The 21,879-nt window shown below is 40.5% G+C and overlaps 1 protein-coding gene and 1 pseudogene across 1 annotated transcript; one reads left to right on the top strand and one right to left on the bottom strand.

The window, feature by feature from the left end:
• The first annotated feature begins 1,944 nt into the window (after positions 1-1,944).
• LOC147465972 (uncharacterized) lies at positions 1,945-3,159 on the top strand. Its single transcript, XM_086513183.1, has 4 exons — positions 1,945-2,090; positions 2,171-2,427; positions 2,515-2,648; positions 2,767-3,159. The coding sequence occupies exons 1-4, from the start codon at positions 2,055-2,057 to the stop codon at positions 2,877-2,879; spliced, it is 540 nt and encodes a 179-aa protein (XP_086369309.1). The 5' UTR covers positions 1,945-2,054; the 3' UTR covers positions 2,880-3,159.
• Positions 3,160-19,039: 15,880 nt separating this feature from the next.
• On the bottom strand, positions 19,040-21,343 carry LOC147465971 (large ribosomal subunit protein uL15x pseudogene; annotated as a pseudogene).
• Positions 21,344-21,879: the final 536 nt, after the last annotated feature.

Here is a 21,879-nt window from a genome sequence, read left to right as displayed (position 1 = left end):
CTTCTATGTCAACCTTTCACCATCCCTTCCAATTACCAAGTACTCACACACACTTAGACTATGACAGCGCGCGCGCGCGCGCACACACACACACACACACACACACACACACACACACACAGAATAAATTGACAAGGGAAGAGTGTAAGAGAGTGTAAGAAGGGTTGTAAGAGAGTACACAGAGTAACACAGCATAGCATAAGAGAGAGGGAAGGGAAAATTTAGAGTATCTACACAAAAAAGGCCTAAAAATTGCAGCCCAAACTCCCCTCACCTCTCTTGGAGTTTGGTATTGATATTTGATATTATTGTTGGTGCCAAAAATTGGAGGCCCCTCTTTTACACTTTAATCCCACTTTAGTTATGAGTGGAACACATTACTTATTGCATGACCCTCTTAGGGTGAGTTCTCATTGTCCTATTTACAAACTAGCCATAGTGACTTATTGATAAAAGATCTAAAATACTGTGCAATAATAAAATGACTCAGAGAATTATTAATTTTCGGCGCCTCCTCGTCAACTTCCAGAATTACAATCTACAAATCATCATGCACTCACTGTTAGTAAAATCAAATAGACATCACATAATTAACCATTAAGCCAGCTATCCCAATTGCAGCTAACCACATGCAACAGGGGGGTGCCCAGTCTCGTAACAAGTTTAGAAGGTTGAAGTCAAGAAGGCACCTGACAAGAGGAAGGGAAAAAGGAAAAGATGATGCCTTTTCACTTAGATATTTTCAAAAAAATTAGATACACCAAAATCTAAAGAAAGGGGAGGAGCAATGTAGACTGTGCAAAGAGTCTCCTACGAAGCAAGCGACCTGGCAGCAAACAACGAGCAGCTTGCAGGCATTTCAATATTGTATGCGGGGACGAACAGCCAGAGCCTCAGAGAGGAAACCTGTAAATAGGGGCCACTAATCTCATTTGAGGGGGACCATTGGAGCCATTTGTACCATTTGAGATAGAGCTTGACCCATAACTGCTAGTCAATCCCATTAGGAGGTTTCCAGCCAGCCATTGTAATATCATTGATCACTACTCTTAGAAAGAGCCTTATGAGGGTTTCTGGTCGGGGATTATTAGATATCATCATGGTTGTAATTTGAATCCTATTTTAGATTTTATCTCATTTAGTTTCTTTATATTTAGAACTCATCTAGTCACTCTGCTCATTTAGTTAGTCTATTTTGGTATTCCATGATTCCGATCATAAGTCTCACTAGTGTGAGGTTCAATGTCTAACTTATCTGAATTTTTTTAACTACTATATGAATCAATGCCTTGTATGATTCCATCTAATATTTCTATATGATAGTTAAGGCTCTGAACCACTGTCAGATCTTACCAGTTCAGCTAGTATTCAGAATTTTTGTTAAAGAATTTTGAGTCTATCTTTAAAAGAGTTGTTAAGCTCCAACTCTTTCCACTCTCCACCATACTTTTGTATGACACTTTTGCATGTCTTGCACTATGTGGTATGTAGTTTGTGTCATTTTGACCTTATGCCATGATAAAAGTTTTACTAGTCTCATGATTTTCGTTGTAGATTGCCAAAACATCGTATTTGTCCTCGCATGGTCAGACCTTCTCGCTTAACAGATTAGGTGTCTACCTTCATTCATGCATTTTGATATCACTTGCTATGAATTACTTGAAGCACATGGAAAAAAATCCTACAGCAAGGACAACCAAGCTTGACTAATAAAGGGTTTCTCTAGTATTTTTAATTGTATTGTTGAAGGGGAAGATTTCTCTTGCTTCGAGTTTCTCAATCAACAAATGCATTTGAGGCAATTTTCTGCCGGTTTAAAACTGGCAACCACCGGATTCTTGAGCTGTTGCAGCCATGATTGAGTAGAGCATGCGAATGTGCTCTTATACAACCTGTTCTCATTTCAGTATATGGCAAATTTAGTAGTCACACGTGGTCGATAATGGTAGCTGTATGTGGCGGTCACCTCTCTTTCCACCACCTCAGTAGGCCGCGATTTCTAAACTCAATTCCCCCACACTCAAGTCTCACACACTACGTTTGCGTGCTGCAGCATGTCCCAGGAACCTGACGTATCTATGAAGGTGGAGGTAATGCCGATTAATCATGTATCATGAGAGAGAGAGAGAGAGAGAGAGAGAGAGAGAGAGATTTGTAATTTGGTGGGCAGGAAGGGGTGTTCAAGGTGAGCGGGAGTGTGACAGTGGAGGCAGACCCAGAGACGGTGCACTCCATCATCCGGGATCACCGGGCATCAGCTCGCGTGTTCCAATCGCTGCAGAGGGTGGATATAACCGACCACGGCAAGGATGATGAGTGCATCGTCACCCAACATTCCCAGTGGAGGTTTCTCTTCTGGTCAGGCGTCTACTCCGTCACTTTGCGCTTCAAGCACGACCCCCTTGCTCATACCTCCTCTTTTTGCCTGTACGTCTGATAAGTCTCTCTCTCTCTCTCTCTCTCTCGCTCTCTCTCGCTGCGTTTTCTTAAGTGTGGTGTATATATTGTATAAAGGGAAAAGCCAGGTATGATGAGGAGGTTCAATGGCTTTTGGACGATCACGTCGCTTCCAAACGAGAAGCTTGACGCCAGCATGGTGGTGTTCAGACAAGAGATTCAGCTGGCCATCAACCCCCCCGCCCCTTTTGGTAAGTCTTATCTATGATCCATTGATCATCTTGGACGGTTAGTTGTATAATACGTGTGCCCACATGATGCTTGCATATTGCATCACTTAACTGCCTGCCTTGTCTTATTTTGGTTTAGCACGGTTTGGTGGGCAAATCATGGTGAATCAGGTGAAGAGTGTTCTCAATGACATTGTTACGGAAGCGTCCAGAATGAAGAATGGTGACAAATCACCAAAGACCATGAATTGACATTGATTAATTATGTAGCTCTGATAGTTGGGAGATGCATATACCATATGCCTCTCGCTTCACATTGCGACTTGATGACAGTGCCAACATTCATGAGCAATAACATGAATGACTTTTATCAGCAGAGATTACCCTTTGGTACCAGAGAGAAACCTGGATTATTTATTGGTTGATGCTGGTGACTTGAGGATATCCTGATTCATGCTCTGGAGTTGAAACTTATAAAATTAATATGTTTGAATCTTTAAACATCCGGTAGGCAATCAATGTGTAAATCATCTCTCTCTCTCTCTCTCTCTCTGGCTGTACCTTCAAAACCATGGCACCACAAGACGCCATGGCATCTCATCAAAAGCGTGACAACTTGAGACGCCATGATTTTGGGGAGAGAGAGAGAGAGAGAGAGAGAGAGAGAGATCATATTTAGTTTATCCCAATATAGTACGTCGTTTGCTATCTTCTTACGACATTCATAAGTGCAAGCTCTACGCCTGCAGGCCGTCCACACATGTCCTCTACTCTCAGCACCATGTACGGTGACATCGATGAGAGTTCAGAACATGTTGCTTGCATGTATGTAATTCATCATGGTATACTGGACGTCGGCTTTAGGTGCTAATTTCCCATGCGCTATCTTCTTGTTCATCACCTTCTCGCCCACTCGCACCGTCCCCATCACCTGCTCACTGCCTAGGATGATAGAGGAGTCATCCATGCAGACCCAGACATTATCGCCCCCAGCTTATGCCGGAATTCTCGTCGGAAAGCATCGACTGATTTTAGTGTAGAACAGGAGGGGCGAAGAGCACTAAAGCATTATGGAGAATTAGCACATTCAGGCAGCTGTCCACGCGGAGGATGAAGCCATCTCGCACGAGATTTGTGCATGGGAGGCCGGCTTACAAAAATCTCACAAGAGACTCCGGGTGGACCAAAGGTGGTGGCCGTTGAAGAGCCGTTTTCTGGGGGAGGGGGATCATATGTTGTGGCCAGGCTGCTGGGAGGTGAATGCTGGGAGGTTAAGAGGCATCGTGAAGGAAGAGAGTGAGAGAGAGAGAGAGAGAGAGAGTGAGAGAGAGAGAGAGAGAGGAAGAAGAAGAAGAAAAAGAAGATTGTTTTAGTTTAATGTATAAGAGAGAGGTCCTTGCAGCACGACTTTTGCGGACGCCGATGAGCAAATAATGTGAGAGAGAGAGAGGTCCTTGCAGCACGACTTTTGCGGACGCCGCTGAGCAAGCGTGAACAAGAGTACAAGCAGTCGCATCAAGCTTGGACAAGATATGTAACCTACAGTACACACTGTGTGTGTGTGGGAGAGCGTCGCACACTGTTGGGGCTATGACTCCTATGGACCTATGGTTGATAGGGACTCTCTCTCTCTCTCTCTCTCTCTCTCTCTCTCAATACAATCACATTTGCTGTCGCCCTGTAGGTTTGTCCCTTTATCTCTCTACTTGACATCGTAATGAAAGGAACTTACTTAATCTTTCTTCAGCCATCATGTCCTTTGAGAGGGTGAGCCATCTTGATCAAGTGTTGGCTTTTGAGTAGGATGTAGTAGGTATGGGTATGCCTCGTGTGGGGTCAATGAGGGGGGATCGAAGGCCCAATTGTGGAGGTGCAAAGCGGTTTTGATCTCAACTATCCAATCTGGTAACTAGGGGTGAACTCAGGGTGAACCAGGGGCAAAAATGACGTCTGAGTGCACCCCGAGTTCGCTTGCCTCCCCGGGTGTACAAAGACATGATAAAATATAAGGGGCTCCTTGGGGGGTGCACAATGTATAACATGAGCTCAGGAGGAGGGGTTTTCAACGCAAGAATTTTAGGCAAATTAACAGAGATACATCTATTCTCTTTCTAATGTATAAGGGAAAGCCGTATTCTGGGAAGATACTTGGCTCGCTTCCCCAGCCTCTCTTTTTCTTGGGGTTACGATTTCCTACAATCTCGCTCAATTTCTTTCCTCTTCTGATTAGTGCAAGAACTCCTATTGAGTGGTTGAAGCCTCAATTGCATTCTCCTTGCCCTCAAGTCCTACTTCCACCTTCCCTTTTCTGCCACAACCTCCATGGTAGCCACGGTGGGGTTGCTAGCCCTGCTGCTCCTACGCTCTGGAGCACAATACAAATGCTTTCTACTAGCACCAAGACTGCACAGCTCCGCCATCAACAAAGATGTTTGTTTCCTACATTGCATACTTTGCCTGCACTATTTGTCCCACTGTGCACCTAAGCTATTCGTCCTCCCATCACCACCACTCATGTAGAAATAAAGTGGATATATGTATGCACGCGTTTGATACGCGTTGATAGTATCAAACAGGATCAAACCAGCAAAGGTGGCATTAGCAAACACATTACACATTGTACAGAGCCAGAAGATGGTGAGGACACAAAAGTATGTGCAGAGGGTAAGGCAAGATGCTTACAATAGAAAATTAAGGATAAGGTACTCACCCGAGCCATGCGTATTTTGGAGATGAGAAGCCTCACTTTGGGAAGTTGAAGATAGGAGCAAGTTAACTCGGATCACATTTTTCGGAGCTTTCATTGCAAAAATATTTATTATTTTGATGAATCGAGAATATTGAAACACCTACTTTATAATTGATGAGTTGGGTCTACAAGCTTCCAGATTGTATCAACCTATCTTTAGTTAGTGCTCCCAGATAATTAGTTTTGACCACCAAAAACTGTGGCTAAGGTATGAAAGTCAATTTTTGTAAGTTTTTTATAAGTTTCGGATAATAGAAATATAGCCTGAGCTAATGGCGCTGACTTTTATTATTCTCGCGCTTCCTACTTCCTCTCCGGTTGTCACATTGTAGCCGCGTCTGTTGTATTGCGACCGCAGGTAAGAGATCTATGTATTGACGTAAGCATTTCACGATATTTTGTAACTTTTGACGTCGTCAATATGTGGCTTAATCTCATCATAAGTAGAAATTTACACTTCAAAATAAAAAACTAAGTATAAATGGGGTATTGGGACATCATTGCTAAGCATTTAGATGCATTCTCGGTCGAATACGACTAGGTCAAAAACTCAGTGCTGTTACTAATCACTTACATTTGACCTAAAGTGAGATTTGAAACTATAAGCATGTGTGCTTAGGTCTTATAAACATGTACTAGAAGTTCATTACGTACGTTCGGATGTCATTTGATGTTATAATGGATGTGATTAGTTTGCCGATGAGCAAATAGCTTTTGGTGATTTCTGTTATTTGAATGTTTTTTGAGTTAGATGCCAATTGTTTGTTGTTTTCTAAGAGATTGACAACCTCTTGTAACCTCTATGCGGTAGTTGATTCAGCTTCGTCCCATGGATTGACAATTTATTTGTGGTTCTCGCTATGTTTGCAATAAGATAGGGGTGAGGTTAAACACCCATGCCACATTTGGCGTCGCTGCCGAGGATTGAAGAGACCTAAACTAAGAAAAACATGAGCGTCTTGTGAAGTTATTCTTTAACTTCCTCTAGGATTTTTTAGAATCAAAACTTTCTTTTTAAAACCGCATAGCTTAAGATTGTCGTATTTTGTTGTGTAGAGGTAGCTTGGAAGTAAGTCGTACTTACTAAGTACCTTTAGGATTGTAGGATTGTAGAGTTAGATTAGAATTTTGAGAATGATTGATGGACGAGACAAATCTTAAGATCAAGACTCAAAAAATCATAAAAAACAAGAAAACGAGTGTTCATGGACTCGTTCCCCAACTCCATTGTAGTAGAACATAGGAGTAGGGTAAGTAGAATCCGAGGTGGATTTCAGAACATTGCCCACTCCAAAAGAAACAATTGTGAGTTGTTATGTGAAGTTGTAGAATTTCAGGTCTACGACTAGAAATAGTAGGATTGTTCAATCTTCTAAGCATAAAGATTAACTTGTCTTTGGCCAACCTTCCATAGAGTGATGGATAAACAAAGAGAGTGACTCCAGTTTTAGAGCAGTACAATCAACTACCATAAAGACAATTGGGTAGAATTGCTAACCCTGGCTTAGTTTTCCTACAAAAGCGCTATTTGTGCTTCCACTTGATATACCCCATTCTTTTCCAATTATGGTCAACACCCAAGGATGAATGTCCACATGAGTCATTAAGTGAAGAATCTGATTGTCACATATTTAACCACATATCTACATAGCATCCATAAAGAATTAATGATGATTATCATAAGAGCTCAATACATGTATAAAGCCAGTGCAGACAAACATCAAATGCAACATCCACCATACGAGATTGGGGATCAAGTGTTTCTCCGCCACCTAGGTTCATCTCACACTTTGCAACAGCTAGACTATCGAAGACTTGGACCATTCAAGATGATGGGCTAATTGAATCCAGCCACATACCGTCTCCAGTCACCACATTCTATGAAGATTTATCCAGTTTTCCATGTTTCACTGTTGGAGCCTTATCTGCATCAATGCCAATTTGTGGAAAATGCTCACAGTCACCACCGCCCTTAAAGATTGATGGTCATGAACAATATGAATTTGTGAAAATACTTGGCTCTACAATCTCTCGTGGAAGACTTTAGTACCCTGTACATTGGAAAGGATATGATACAAGCAAACGAACATGGGATCCTGCATCTAACCTCCACCAAGCACCAACCAAAGTTCATGAGTTTCATCAACAATATCCATCGTAGCCTACCCTACATCAAGAAGGCAACCGCTCTTCGTGGAACTCATCGCTAGGGGAGGGGGAATTGTCACAGATGCAAGCTCTTTGAAGCGTTCTAGAAGAATCTAGAAGGTTCTAAAAAGTTCTACAAGCTTGAAAAAGAATCTAGAAGGTCTTAGAAAGTTCTAGAAGCTTGAGGAATCTAGAAGGTCCTTCGCCTCCTTAAGCTTGAGGAAGAACCTAGAATATTCTTAACCTCCTTGAGCTTGGGAGAAAACCTAGAAGGTTCTTAACCTCTTTAAGCTTCAGAACTTAACCTCTTTAAGCTTCAGAAAGAACCTAGAAGGTATTTAACCTCCTTAAGCTCTAGTATTAGTATAAAGGTCTTAAGCTACAAGCGCTTGGTCTTTCCAAGACCAATTGTGAGGCTCCTACGAGGTAAGTCCTCTTCTAGTTTTTGTCTTGTAATCAAGGTTTGTCTTGTAAGTGAAGCTCTATAATCCAAGTTTTGTAATCAAGTATTAAGTCTTGTATGCATAATAGGAATCATGTCCTAAATTTTACTCTAGGAAGTCTTCCTAGTTGGAGTGGCCAAAAGGTCTTTCCCTTGTAAATTGTTGCATGATCGTCTTATGAAGACCATTTTGGATGGTCTCCATAAGAACTAAACAAATGCGTTGAGAGGACATTAGCATCATGAACTAAACATACTTACCATTAGCATCACAAAGCTTGATCTATGCAACATGGAAACTTTAATTTCTTTAACTTTGCATGGATATGTCATATAGATGAAGAGGTATAGATAGTGCTATTTCCATGCACACAAAGAGCATGCCATGCATACATAAAAAGGTGAAAATGAAAATGGATGTGCCTTGACACACAAATCTATGCACTGCCTCTTTCAAGTTTCCATAATATTAGAAAGACGTAAACGAAATGAGTGCATGCAATGCATGAGCATGTAGCTTTGCAATACCTCTCCATGAGAGAAGATAATACACATGTATGTCTCATGAAAACAAGAAACCATTCTTATGCTTACAAACTAACAGACCACAAGAGTGTGAAGAAACCGAATGTGCATAAGCAAAAGTCTCAACACGAAAGTTCTTAAATTCACAGCGTATTGGGCATGCATGTGCATGCAAGAGTGAGTGCAAAATTCAACACATAGAGATCAAGAAAGTGCAACACACACTACATGAAATCTCTAAGGGATGAAATCTCGAGGGGATATTGAACATGTAGATCTGTGAAAAGAGCTCTACATGAAAGCTCTAAGGGATTTCAAACATCCAGATTTGTGAAAAAATCTCTTACCATAATGTAAAACACACATTGATAGATCTTGAGGCGTCCATAGAGTGATTTTCTCTATGCCACATTTTTGAGGGCATAAAAACTTTGAAAGGGAGGTTAAACCCCATGATTCCTAGGAAGCCTTGTGGAAAAGCTCTCGGGATCGTGAGTATGCCTCCATGACAAGTTCTATGAAAAATAGCTTGAACATTGCGATCGCACGTGTAGTGCCTGCGCAAACCCAAACTTGGTTTGTAAGCGTGCTCTGTTACCATGAAAGGCCTAGGGTTCTAATGCACGCTCATCTCCACCCATCCATACTCCTTTTATATGCCCTTGGCCCTCCTATAGGAGAGCCCTTGACATGCATGAGTAGTTTAGGTCCTTGTCCTCCTTGGTCCTACCATTGGCCTAACAATCATCTATAGTTTGATGAAATAATTGAGAAAATGTACCTCTTCCAAATTGACAAGATACAATAGTGGAATATCATGTTCATCAAAGGATAGATCTATAGTGTGTATCTCTATTTTAGTATGGTATTGTGCCAAGGATTTACTCTCTGAAACAAATTAACTACCAATTAACCTCCAAAAATTTATAAAGTAAGTCTACAAAATAGAAAGAAAAATAAAAGTAAGGGTGGACATATACACTTGCATCTCTTTGGGGATTTTTGTTTTGATAAATTGAGCTCTAAAAGTTATATATTTTGCATGATCTGCTCAACTCTCAATAACCACTCAGAAGTCTTGTATCATCAAACCATTGCACCAATATAAGCCTTCTAATCCTTTTCATGGAAAAAAACACACCTAAAAGAAAACACTCTATACAATAAAATGTTAGATACATAAAATATATTTTTCATAATATTTCTAGTGAGATAGTTTATCACCCTATCAACATGCTAAATAAATCATGGGATACACAGATATACAAAAGTTTAAAGGATTCAAAAATTTTTTTAAACCCACAACAATTAACACTTATTCAGCTAGCCAACTGACAATGCTATATGTAGTACATTAGGAACATCATACCAAACGTACCATTTAATAATTATAGTAAACAAGCTGGATAAAGGGTAGCTACTTCTGATGGTGATAGTACAAAACTTGAACTCCTTAGAAAATAGACAATTTATATGAATGGTTGAACAAAAATGAGCCACATGTTACAAATAAAGTGTTGGTAAGAGTCATCATGGAAAAAAACATCAATGATAGACTTGTCATTAACTGAAAAAATGTTTTACTTGTTTATCTTCTTTATGTAACTAAAATTGGTTCTTAAAGAACTTGCTTTTACCTTTCTTGTAAACTCATTGCCATTCTCATTCCTTTGTGTGTGTGGATAGACTTCCAAATCAATAATGTCACCACAAAATAAATGTGTGTCTCTAAGTATTAATATGTATTTCCCAATTTGGAAGATGGGTCATGGAAGTGATAGTGCCTTGAGGAAGATATATGAGAGAATCCAAAGGCTTCTATTGACCATATTAGAGAGCATTGTGTGTATCACTTTACTATTGACAGGATTGTAGTATTGCTTACTATTTTTATAATAATAATTAATTTTTAATTTTCTTATAATTTTGTTGTAACTTGCAAAGCAATGACCTTTTGACACAAGGATATGGGCTTCCTTTGGAGTTTCAACACTCTTGAAACTTCAAGTACCCCAAGTTGAAATTTCCCAGAGCATTTATTTTACTGATAATCACCACAAGACCTTTTAAAAAAACTCGCATGCTATTCAGTGTATCATGACAACTATTTTATGTTTATCTATTTTCAATATCAATGAGATTGCAACATGGCATGTTTATGGTGATGCATATATCCATCCTTGGTGGTGTATTGATGATTGCACAAGTGATGGCTAGTTTCTCAAAATGCAAAAGCGCTTCAAAATTTAGACTATACACTGAGAGAGTTTTTAGTGTGGGGATCAGCATCTCTTGGGAGGGAGTCGATACTTTTTGGGGGTTTTGTCCATATCATTTGCATATATACTTGAAAGCCATTGGCACCACATCCTACATCTAGATACTCAATTATTTGATAACAACAAGACCTTATCATGTGATCATATAATCATATCATGTATGCACCATCAATAAAACCAAATCTAGATAAACATTTTAAAAATATCCAAAGATTCATTTCTATTACACTCTAGCACTAGTTAGTGCTATATAACATTGTTAAGTCTGATATAACACTATTTAGTACAATGTAGCATTTTTCCTTGTATTTAGTACAATGTAGCACTTTCCAAGGAAAAATGCTTCATAAAAACTTATAATACTTATATACCACTATGAACGGGTGTTAGCCTTTTATAGTGCTTTGTGAAATATTATATAGCACTTTGTAGTGCCATATATAAATTTATGATTGTATATCATATCTGACAAAGATTTATAGTGTTGTTTAGTTCTATATGGTAATGGTGAGTGCTATATATAGTATGCTATTGAGAACACTACTATATAGAATATAATATACATTAGCGAGTAGTGCTATCTAATGGATTTCAATTTAAACATAAGTACTTTTGTTCATGTTGTGCTAGTTGGTAGTTGATTGTATACTAACTTTTTTATTCAATTTAAAGTATTTCATCCTAGAATCAAGGTGCTTCCACATTTTTTTGAGAAGTACAAGCCATCTTTTGTGAAAAAAATGGAAGGTTTTGACACATATTGTTGCTGAATTCATGTTCAAATGTTGTATTTGAAAGAGGTAGTTAACCATGTGAGGTTGTAGGTTTTACCTTTGATAGTTCTAATAGTAATTTCATTAAAGAATGCAAGGTATACTTCACAAAAAGTGGAGGTGCAATATGCTCAATAGAAACACACAAATACAAAGGGACTACACCATTATAGGAAGCTTGCTTGTGTAAAAATCTTGATGGTAAATTGTGCCATAACTGATGTAGCATAAAGGGCACTTGTAGGTCATGCAACACAAACGTGCTAGATCTTTGTGTTTCAAAAATAAAGGAGGTCAAGACGCTATGCCTTGTTAAAGGATTTTAGTATGTGGAGCTTAGTGAAAACAAAGGAAAGAGGGGAAGCATCTAGGGTTGCATATGCCATCATTTGATACCATTTAGTGAAATGTTGAATTTGTTGAAAAGGAATACAAAGAAGCTTAATTTGATCATTTTAAATATAAATGATAGGCCTATTGAAAATAGGGTTGCAGATAAACACACACAGCTTGGAGAAGATGAAGGAAGCTCAAGGCACACAACAAAGAGTAGTATTACTTAGTGTGAAATGAAAGATAAGTTAGCCTTAGAATGATGGACGTCTATACAACGCACAAGGTGGAAAAACTCCTAGTGAGGGAAAAATGCCTTGACGGTCCTAAGTGTGTTCACATGCATCCCTACCACATATGTATGGTAACAAATCCTCCCTAGGAGTGATGCATGAATGGGAGCTAGCACATAGGGTATAGGGAAGTGTCATGCCCTAAGGACAAGATTAATCCACAAAGGGGATTAAGCCCAAACCTTTGCAAAAAGATTCAAACTTCTCATGAAACAATGCCTTTGTGAAAAGATCTGCAAGGTTGTCCTGTGTAGGCACATTAGCCAAGATGATCTCTCCTGCTAAGAGTCTCTCTCTCTAACATAGTGGTGATGCACCTCAATGTGCTTTGTGCAAGGATGGAAAATTGGGTTTCTTGCAACTTCCAATGCGCTCTGACTGTCAATGTAGATAATCTTGTCCAACACCCCAATCATCCATAGGGCGTCTGAGCCATACACTCTCAATCATAGCTGTGAAGACTGCCTTGTACACACCTCACAACTAGGAGTGGCCATGGTAGGTTGCTTCTTTCTCAAACATGATATGCATGAACTGCTGAGCATGAAACAAAAACCACTCATGTGTCTTAACAACCAGCCCAATCTGAGTTTGGAAAAGCATGTAAATCTAGGGGCAATGATCCCCCCTTGGGAAAAAACAACTCACAATGTAAAGTTCCACTCAAGTAGAAAAGATCTGCTTGACAGCCTATCAATGCTTAGACCCTAGGCTGTGCATAAATATATTGATGCGTGAGACTGCAAACTGAATATCCGGCCTCATGTTGCATACATAAATAAGGCATCAGTAAAAGTTTGTTAAAGAGTGACATTGACAGGATCACTAGCATCACAAAGATTCAACTTCAAACATGTTTCCATCGGAGTAGCGATAGGCTTGCAATTCTCAAGTCCAAACTTACACAGAAATGCCTCTATGTAACTTGTTTGACCCAAGACAATACCATCATCACATTGCTTAAACTGTATGCCCAAGTAATAATGCAACAACCCCAAATCTTTCATCTTGAAGGTAGCATTCAAATCAGCCTTAAACTCGGCAATATGTGCCTCGTTCAAACTAGTGATCAACAAATAATCCACATATAGAACTACAATGAAAAGTACATCACCCTCACGCTTTAGATACAAAGTGCTTTTTGTTGGACTACTGCAAAAGCCTCGTAAGTTGACCAAATGAGTGTCAACTTTCTCATACCAAGCACAACAAGACTGCTTCAACCCATACAAATCTTTCTTACATTTGCACACTTTATCCTTTTGTAGGAAATGCCTAACTGGATTAGTGGATCCAGGCTCAAAAAGTATCATCTACCATTAACCCAAGAAATGTTATAGAAAATCCATAGCAAGAAACAATGAACAAAAGAAAAGTAGCGGATGGTGGAAGAAGCACAAACAGAAGCTAAGGATTGCATGGCTAAACAAAGGCTTCTACGACTACAACAACATGGGAGACCATTGTGAGAATCAAGGACATTTCCATAAACTACTTCAAGGAAGATAGAGTGGATTTAGTGATCACAGTCAAGATTGGTAACGACCAAGTTGAAACTACCGCTCTACTCAACACATCTGCCCAAGGAAATATCATTTCCCTCATCTTGTATAAATAGATTGGTCACGATGCACAGCTTCAAAAGATATCACAGGAGATACAAAGCTATATTGACCACTAGGTAAAATCATTAGGGTTGGTGACCTTGTATGTTTAAATCAATCAACATGTCTACCCACACAGATTCTATGTGACAGAAGGCCATGAAAACCAACACAAACTATTGCTAAGATAGCCATGAAAAAGGATGTACAATGTTCAAATAGATTGGAAGTATGATCTAGTACAAATTCAACATGAATCGAAGAGGCAAACGGTTCCATTGACCAGAGTCATAGAACCAAGGCTAGTAATGGAAAAGACTACTAAAAAGGGCAAAAAAACCTTGCCTGTAGATTCCCAAAGAGTCTACACAAAAGCCAACACACCAAGTCGAGATGGCATCAGCCCCATCGACACCATTACCCAACAAAAACTTCCGAAGCAAAAAACAACAAAAGAGAGAGATGGTTACCAAAACCACAGCTCAAAACAAAGCAGGTTTGGGTTAGGAAAGAGTAAATATATGCAAAAGAATCACACAATATCCAAAAGCCACCAAAGACTCTGGTTTCAACTCACATATCCACACAGAAGACCCTTGATAAAATCACACAAATATGGGTGTCAAAGAAGCTAGATCAAGCTCACAAAACACACGAGTTCACTTGGATTCCAAAGCGCAACAAGCTGAATCCCTCTATGAAGCCAAACAAACCAACCAAGCATCATAGGGAAAATCAACAACCAACCAACTCAACCAAGAAAGTCTAGACAGCCAGAGAATTATGCCCAACACAACAAAATCACTATTGGATCTGGACTCCAATGGCAAAAACACAAAGCAAACATCAAATCCATTTTTACAATGGTTTAAACCTTGTTGTGCTTTATTGCGATTTGATTTTTCTAGGAATGCTTATTAATGACAGAAAAGTAAGTAAAGGGGTATCACGTCATGTCAGGGTCAAAATAACCCCATATTCTTGTATACTTAATACATAAAAATCTTTTTGTAATTTGTTTCTATTAATATGGTCAACCGTGGTCAAAAATTGAGAAAAAGCACAAAAATAGACCAAGGATGGCTTAAATACTTTGTACATGGCACAAAGCTTATATTCCTAAACTGAGAATACTTTACCTAGATTTGGGTAATTTTTGGATAACTTTTGGCTTGATTTTGCTTAATTTTGGGAATTATTGCAATTTTTAACTACCTTTTTAGGATTTTCTTTCTAAAAATCTAATAAAAAATCCAAAAAAGAAATGAAGAATCTAAAAGCAAATGACAAAATTTGATAACAAAAAGAACTCATAGAAAATTTTGGAAAAGCAAATAGAAGAGACGTCAAATTTTGACCTATATATGGTGGTGGCTCGAAAGGTAAACCTGTTGTATCTAGGACATACGAAGCCCAAACACAAAAATTGAAGATCCGTAAAAAATCTAAGGTATGCACAAGGAATGATGGGATTAAAAAGGAAAACGGGTTTTCGGAAGCACTAGGCACATATACTAACTTAGGGGGATTTTCTAGTCATTTCCACCTAGCGACTTTGCGGGAGAGAGCGAGCAAGCGAGCGCACGCAGTCTATGGAGATTCCATACGCACAGATCAGACATTCCCATGGTGATCGGAGCTAGTGGTGAGTTCTATACTACTTATAAGACATGTGCATGCATGCAAAAAACTAACCCACTCACCAAAAACACAAAAACAGAGTCTAGGCATGTCACATAGAGAATAAATTGGACCAACGAGGAATTCCCACTCAAAGAGTTACAGGTTTCAAAGTTCAACCACTGGAAAAATTGCAAAACTAGGCCAAACTTGTGTAAAAGCCTCAATTTTTTGGACCATAAGGTCAACCTAGCCATAAGGAACCAAAGGCAAAAAATTGGCCGAAGTTCACCTTATCATAGAAAGTGCATTTTCAGTGTGTTTTTTTTCAAACAAGCAAAGTAGCTAGCCCATAGGACATAGTTTACATTCCAACCCTCAAGAAGCACATAAATGACCTTAGGAACCTATATGGGAGGTTTGAACCCAATTGGAAAACCATAACTAGAGCCTACCTAACAAACCCGACTCTCAAAAAAAGAAAAAACTAAGTGGTGACCAAAACAGTTATTCAAATGGACAATACAAGGTGGAAATAGACTTCATACATCAAGGGTAATGATATTATACCCCTCATGCTAAAATTGGGCATAGTTGACAGGTACCGCGGATACTGCCACATGACTTGGAAATTAAACTTGAGCTAGGAAAGTTGAAAAACTATAGCATGTTGCCAGTCCAAAGAACCCATTTGAAGAGTAGAAAATGAAGTCACAAGGTATGTCCAAAAAGACCAAGTCGGGAGAGATCCATATACTTTTTGGGCCTAATTTGAAGATTTAGGTGTCCAAATCGATCATGCATAGCATGCAAAGTAACCATGCTGCATCTCAAATAGTCTCAAACAAAAGATCCATACTCTTCCTTTAATGTGTTCACACACATTAAAATAGCCTCAAACAAAAGATCCAAACTCTTCCTTTAATGTGTTCACACACACATTCATACACAATCATATCCTTGCTTCTGATCCATCTTGCTGAGCATATTCCGAAACTCTATTTATGCCAACTTATTCTCCATGGTAAATTGACATGTTGCAATTGTCATAAGTTCTTGCACAAATAGATCAAAAGATGGTAACTCAAATGCCACATGTCCATCATAATGCATAGGTAGCTCTTGAACTTGAATGATATCCTTTGCTTGCTTGAGTGCCATGTGTAGGCTGCTTTGTGAAGGCATTTCATGTAGTATGCCAACTACTCTGGAGGGACCATCAGACAATTACTAGCGTGTCCTTCATTCCAATGCCTTGTGTGCTTTCAATAGCAATGTGAACCTTCTAGAATTGACATTGGCCATGATTGAGAAGGAAGATTTGTTCACCACTAGCAAATTCAGTAGCCTTTATCTTCACCTGCTCTCCCATTAGAGTTAATGGATGCAAATTGAATGCATTATTTATTTTATAATGTTGTGTCACAAAAGAGATAGAAAGTGCATAGATGCTATCACAACATAAGAACAATCCGTGGCCACATTATCATCCATAAATGGTTATGTGCCTAGCCATGGTTGACTCGAGGATGAGGAATTTCAAACTCCAAGCAAACCTTTACGAGCAATCATAAAAAAGAGAAAAACCCCACAAGATACATAGAACTTAAATCATAATAGAAACATTTAGCATCAAATTACATATTACAATCTATCTGTCATTATCTCTAAACGTCTAGAGCATTCCTTAATATGGAGACTTTGATCATCCACCCTTATATTAACTCCTTGATTATCCAAGGTTATGATCCCTCCTCTCAATAACGTCTTGTGGTCATCAAATATTCAAGCCATGGTAGATGCTTGGACAAGTAAAAGTGTGTGTGTGAGGGCATGCAATGTTTTGGAGGGGGGAGGAGGGTTTCTCAATACATAATATTATGGCAAGTGTTTGTAGGGAAGTTATAGAAGAAATAGATTTGGTAGATCGTATTGGGTAATGTGTATTTGCAATCTTTGGTGCTAGGTTGTACCTTATTGTTGAAATTGGGGAGAAATGCTTTTGGATGAGTGACTCCATTTTGTCTAGCTCGCAAAAAAGATCTTTCAATGTATAATCATGACACTTGAGAAACGAAGAGGAAACGGAAAATATCCTTCACATCACATACTTGAAAAGAATAGTTTTCATTGACTACGCACTCTTTTAGAGTTTTCATGGTGAGTTACAAAAGAGGAGGCCCCAATCATGAGGACTTTGTGGCGAAGGGCGGGAGAGGTGATGAAGATCATAAGGTACTGTCGGACATGAACGATGATCACCACTTGCATGCATCATATTCTTGGCAATCACCTCTTATGCAATTCCACCTCAACCCCATATTTCGGCGAGAACAAAGATAAAGAGTTTGGGTGTGTGTGTGTGTGTGTGTGTGTGTGTGTGTGTGTGTGTGTGTGAGAGAGAGAGAGAGAGAGAGAGAGAGAGAGAGAGAGAGAGAGAGAGAGAGAGAGAGAGAGAGAGAGAGAGAATGAGTTTTGTCTTCCACAGTTGCAGGATCACAGCCGAGGAATCTTTTCTCAAAAACCAGCCTTTCTGGTCATGCGTCAAAAATGACTTTGATGCGTCGATGCCCTTGTTCAGCAATCCCTACCTCCACCTTCTTCTAGAGTTCCACAAAAGTGGGCCTGACTCCGCCACTGGGCAGCGAGATTTGCATGAAAGGGGTGTGCATGCTCTCAAACAATCTAGCCAATTATGCTCTCTTTCGCTCTCTCTCTCTCTCTCTCTCTCTCTCTCTCTCCTCTCAAAATCAACACCACCTCTATAAGTGACGACTCACTCACTCTCAGCGGCCGAGTTTAGTGAATTTTGAGTGTCGTGTCTTGTTCACTCGCAAGGCTTCTCTCTGTCACGCACTCTTAGAGTCTCAGAAGCAAGTCGGACTCTCTCTCTTTTTTTGTGGAAAAAACTTTAGAAAGACATTTCCAAAACATCAGATACAAGCCCTCCCAAAAGACTCAAAAGTCACTCAATGTCCATCCAATTGATGGCTTCAACCACAGTGGCAATGCTTGTAGCATATGTCTTCTAAGAGTTCTATGATAGAAGTCAAAATTCATTAGTCTTATTCCTCTTCTGGATTATGCACTAATTAGACACCTTGCTACTTCCTAATAGCAGGAACATTGGTATGCTGATTCTGGTTCTCCATATCCTCCTTGCGTCTAAACCTATGTGGTGGATCCCGAGATCTTCTTGCTATGCGAGATCTCACATGGACAACGTGAGAGTGAATGGCGCATGAAACACAGTACTAAATTTTGGCATAAAACTTGGGAAGTGTGTACCCATCATAAACGCAAGCATCCTGCACATCTCGCACAGAAGCTTGCTCAACAATGTTCCTTACAAGAAACTGCTTGACAACCTTGTCCTTGGGCACACATCACCCATAATTGGAGCACCTGATTGGGTTGGTGTGGCCTCATCTGTGCTTGTTACATCCACCATTGCGGCGCTTACGGTCATGATTTCTTATGCCGCAATTGCTTCTGCTTCCTCTTCGCTGTGGAGATTTTTTTTTTAATTTTTTAAAAAGGGAAAGTCGGCTTCATTCAATCGTCTTTAGGACATCAAAACTCATCTCTACAAGTCCTCATACAAAAATCCTACACAACTAAATTGAGAAGCGAAAGAGCTGCCTCGTCATCCGCCTAGGTCAATAGAAGGGAAGATTTGAGTGAGAAGGATGGCACCACCGGCCTCTTTGATCTTCTTCTCTGAAAGCTTTAACGACCAAAGGAGTGGGGGGAGCATCGCCTTTACCCAGCACCTTGAAGTACCCAAACTCTGTGACATCCAGGAAGGGCCCTTTCCTTCGGGAGCAAACTTCAGAGAGTCGGGTAGAAGCGAGAAGAGACCATCCACATTCACAATGGGACAGTGGAACTTGTTCATTGTCTTAGACCTTCCCGGAGTATGTGTAAACGATTTTGGAAAAATCGTTTACAGCTGGAATCTCGGGAGGATACCCGGCTTTCAAAAAAGCGAAAGGATATTGTTTCTCCCTCTCCTTGACATGTGGGCACCATGCCGTCTCTCTCTCTCTCAAACAACTTGGAGTCTCTCTCTCTCTCTCTCTCTCTCTCTCTCGGTGCCTCTCATGACCACTCTGCAAAAGGGCAACATACAAGCTTCTCTCTCTCTCTCTCTCTCTCTCTCTCTCTCTCTCTCTCTCTCTCTCTCTCTCTCTCAACCTGCACTAAAGAGCTAGGTAGGGTGATGATGTAGTGCTCTTGGCACATACCTTAGAAGATGCACAAAAGCTTATGAGTGTCTTGGAACGCTTTTGCCTACATAGCGGGCTGATCGTGAATGGATCCAAAACCAAGGTTATGCTTGTAAAGACCCTCAATGACGAAAATCCATGCATTGTATACAACAATGAGAAACTTGAAGTGGTAGATCACTTCAAGTACCTTGGCCTTGAGGTTCCATCCAATCATAAATGGAAGGATTGTGCAATGCGTCGCTTGGAAGCCGGAAAGAGGGCTTATTATGCATTTGAGAACATGTGCAATGCAGGAGAGATCAAGTGTTGGGCTCTCAAAAAGTACCTCTTTGACACATTGGTGACACCGGTGCTTCTTTATGGAGTGGAGGTGTGGGGTGGAAGCATCGGGAAGTCTACTTGGAAAGAGTTTGAGAATGTCCAAAAGCGTTTTCTCACCAACTTTCTCCAAGTCAAGACACAAACACCCTACATGCTCTTACTTCTTGAGTCCGGAGCGCTTCCCATTGAGGTCTTGGGCATGGAAAGGGTTGTGGAGTACATGCGTAAGACACAACGTAGCCCTTTGCATCGACTTCCTAGAATCGCATATGAAGCAAGTCAAAAGGTTCAAAAGACGTGCAAGAGCAAAATACTAAGTTCGGGGTGGATGCTTGATATCAAGAAATGGTTTGGAAGATGGGATGCATGTCACTTGGTCAAGGATGCGTCGATCGACTCCCAAGTTAATGAGGCCTTCTTACAACGCCAATGTATCATGGCTTGGGAGAAATCCGGAGGTTCTCGCTTCAGCCATTACACCACACACGTTGCCCCAAACTACAAATCTCTCTTCTTCTCGGAACGAGGTAACCGAACCCATTCCTACATCCTTGAGCCCATCCCGTTGAGTGCGATCCGCACCATTGCCTCCATTCGTCTTAGCTCCCATTCTCTACGCTGCGAGACAGGACGTTGGGGCACTGGCGAGGAGTGTCATCGACTTTGCACCTTATGCCCTCGTCAAGTGCGAGAAAGTGAGTACCACACACTACTTGAGTGCTCAGCTTTTGAACACATTAGGTCCTCTTTTCCCCATATATTGAGCCATGAGCTCTCCCTACATACCTTCCTCTCCCAACCACGATGTGGACTCTCTATTGCGACGCTCATTTCAGCCATTTTTGAGCATCGAGAGTCACTTATGAACTCCACTCACACCACGTGACATGTTCATTTGGTCCCATAGGTCATATTTGACCTCCCAGGACGATAATAGAACTATCTATCTATCTATCTATCTCTCTCTCTCTCAACCTGCACTAAAGAGCTAGGTAGGGTGATCCAAGTGAGAGGCCCTTGAGTTGTTGCTCGCGACAAGAGACCTGCCTCCATTCTCTACAATAAGCTTATGGTGAATTCTCTGGGGAAGGGTGAGAGAGCCATTGCTTATTGGTGGCAGGTTGTGAGAGGGAAGGCTATGTGCAAGGGCATCGGCGAGGTGTAGAGGAAGGAAATGGGGAATTGCAAGGAGTTGCAAAAGATCCTTTGGAATATTCCAAGCTAATGAATTTGATTTCATTAGTCACCGGGGTGATATTTGTCGAAAAGAATGCGATGTGGTGCATACCTCCTGCATTACCGCGACCTCCAGGATACTCTCTGTGGTTGCCAATTCTTCCGTGGCCTACACTAACGTGACCTCTCTTCTTCCTGTTCTTCTTCAACCTGGTCGTCATGGCGGCCTCCCTACTCTCGAACCAGGAAAACTCTCTCTCTCTCTCTCTCTCTCTCTCTCTCTCTCTCTCTCTTTACATCTCAAAAAGGGTTGGGGATTTTGGCATTGACCATGCAACCACCTACAGCAATTCATGCCATAATCAATCAAGAATTCTACTGGAGTATGGCACGTCTTACAAGCAATAGCCAGATCTTCAGGTTCGCTCTCTCATACATCCAAGAGAGAAATTTGATGTAGTGAACCCCAATTTTAATTTGCTTAAGAACAGAGTTGAAGTGTCGATTTGATGAGGAAGATACTTCAGTCAAGTCATGCTAAATAGCACCGAGACATGCAATATGCTCTGCAACAGCTTCAGCCCACAAAACTAATTCCATGCTCCTTGATGCCATCTACAACAACTTTCCATTTTCCATGGTATCGTTGGTCCTTTGTGCAGCTAAAGTGGATGGTAGGTATCTCCTTCTCTTTCAGCCTGTTGGCTAGCACTTGACCAATTTTCGCTGCAGCTGCACAATCAGAATGTGATTCCAT

The sequence above is a fragment of the Adiantum capillus-veneris genome, chromosome 1 (assembly GCF_014529385.1).
Source record: "Adiantum capillus-veneris isolate H3 chromosome 1, ASM1452938v2, whole genome shotgun sequence".
Lineage (NCBI taxonomy): Eukaryota > Viridiplantae > Streptophyta > Polypodiopsida > Polypodiales > Pteridaceae > Adiantum > Adiantum capillus-veneris.
The sequence above is the reverse complement of the archived record's forward strand: the minus strand, read 5'-3'. Positions and strand labels throughout refer to the sequence as shown.

Bases quoted from the DNA above. Each gene is read 5' to 3' on its own strand.
- LOC147465972 (XM_086513183.1), top strand. From the start codon at position 2,055: ATGTCCCAGGAACCTGACGTATCTATGAAGGTGGAG. The intron at 2,428-2,514 runs GTACGTCTGATA...TATTGTATAAAG, and splicing joins CATACCTCCTCTTTTTGCCT to GGAAAAGCCAGGTATGATGA. The intron at 2,649-2,766 runs GTAAGTCTTATC...ATTTTGGTTTAG, and splicing joins CAACCCCCCCGCCCCTTTTG to CACGGTTTGGTGGGCAAATC.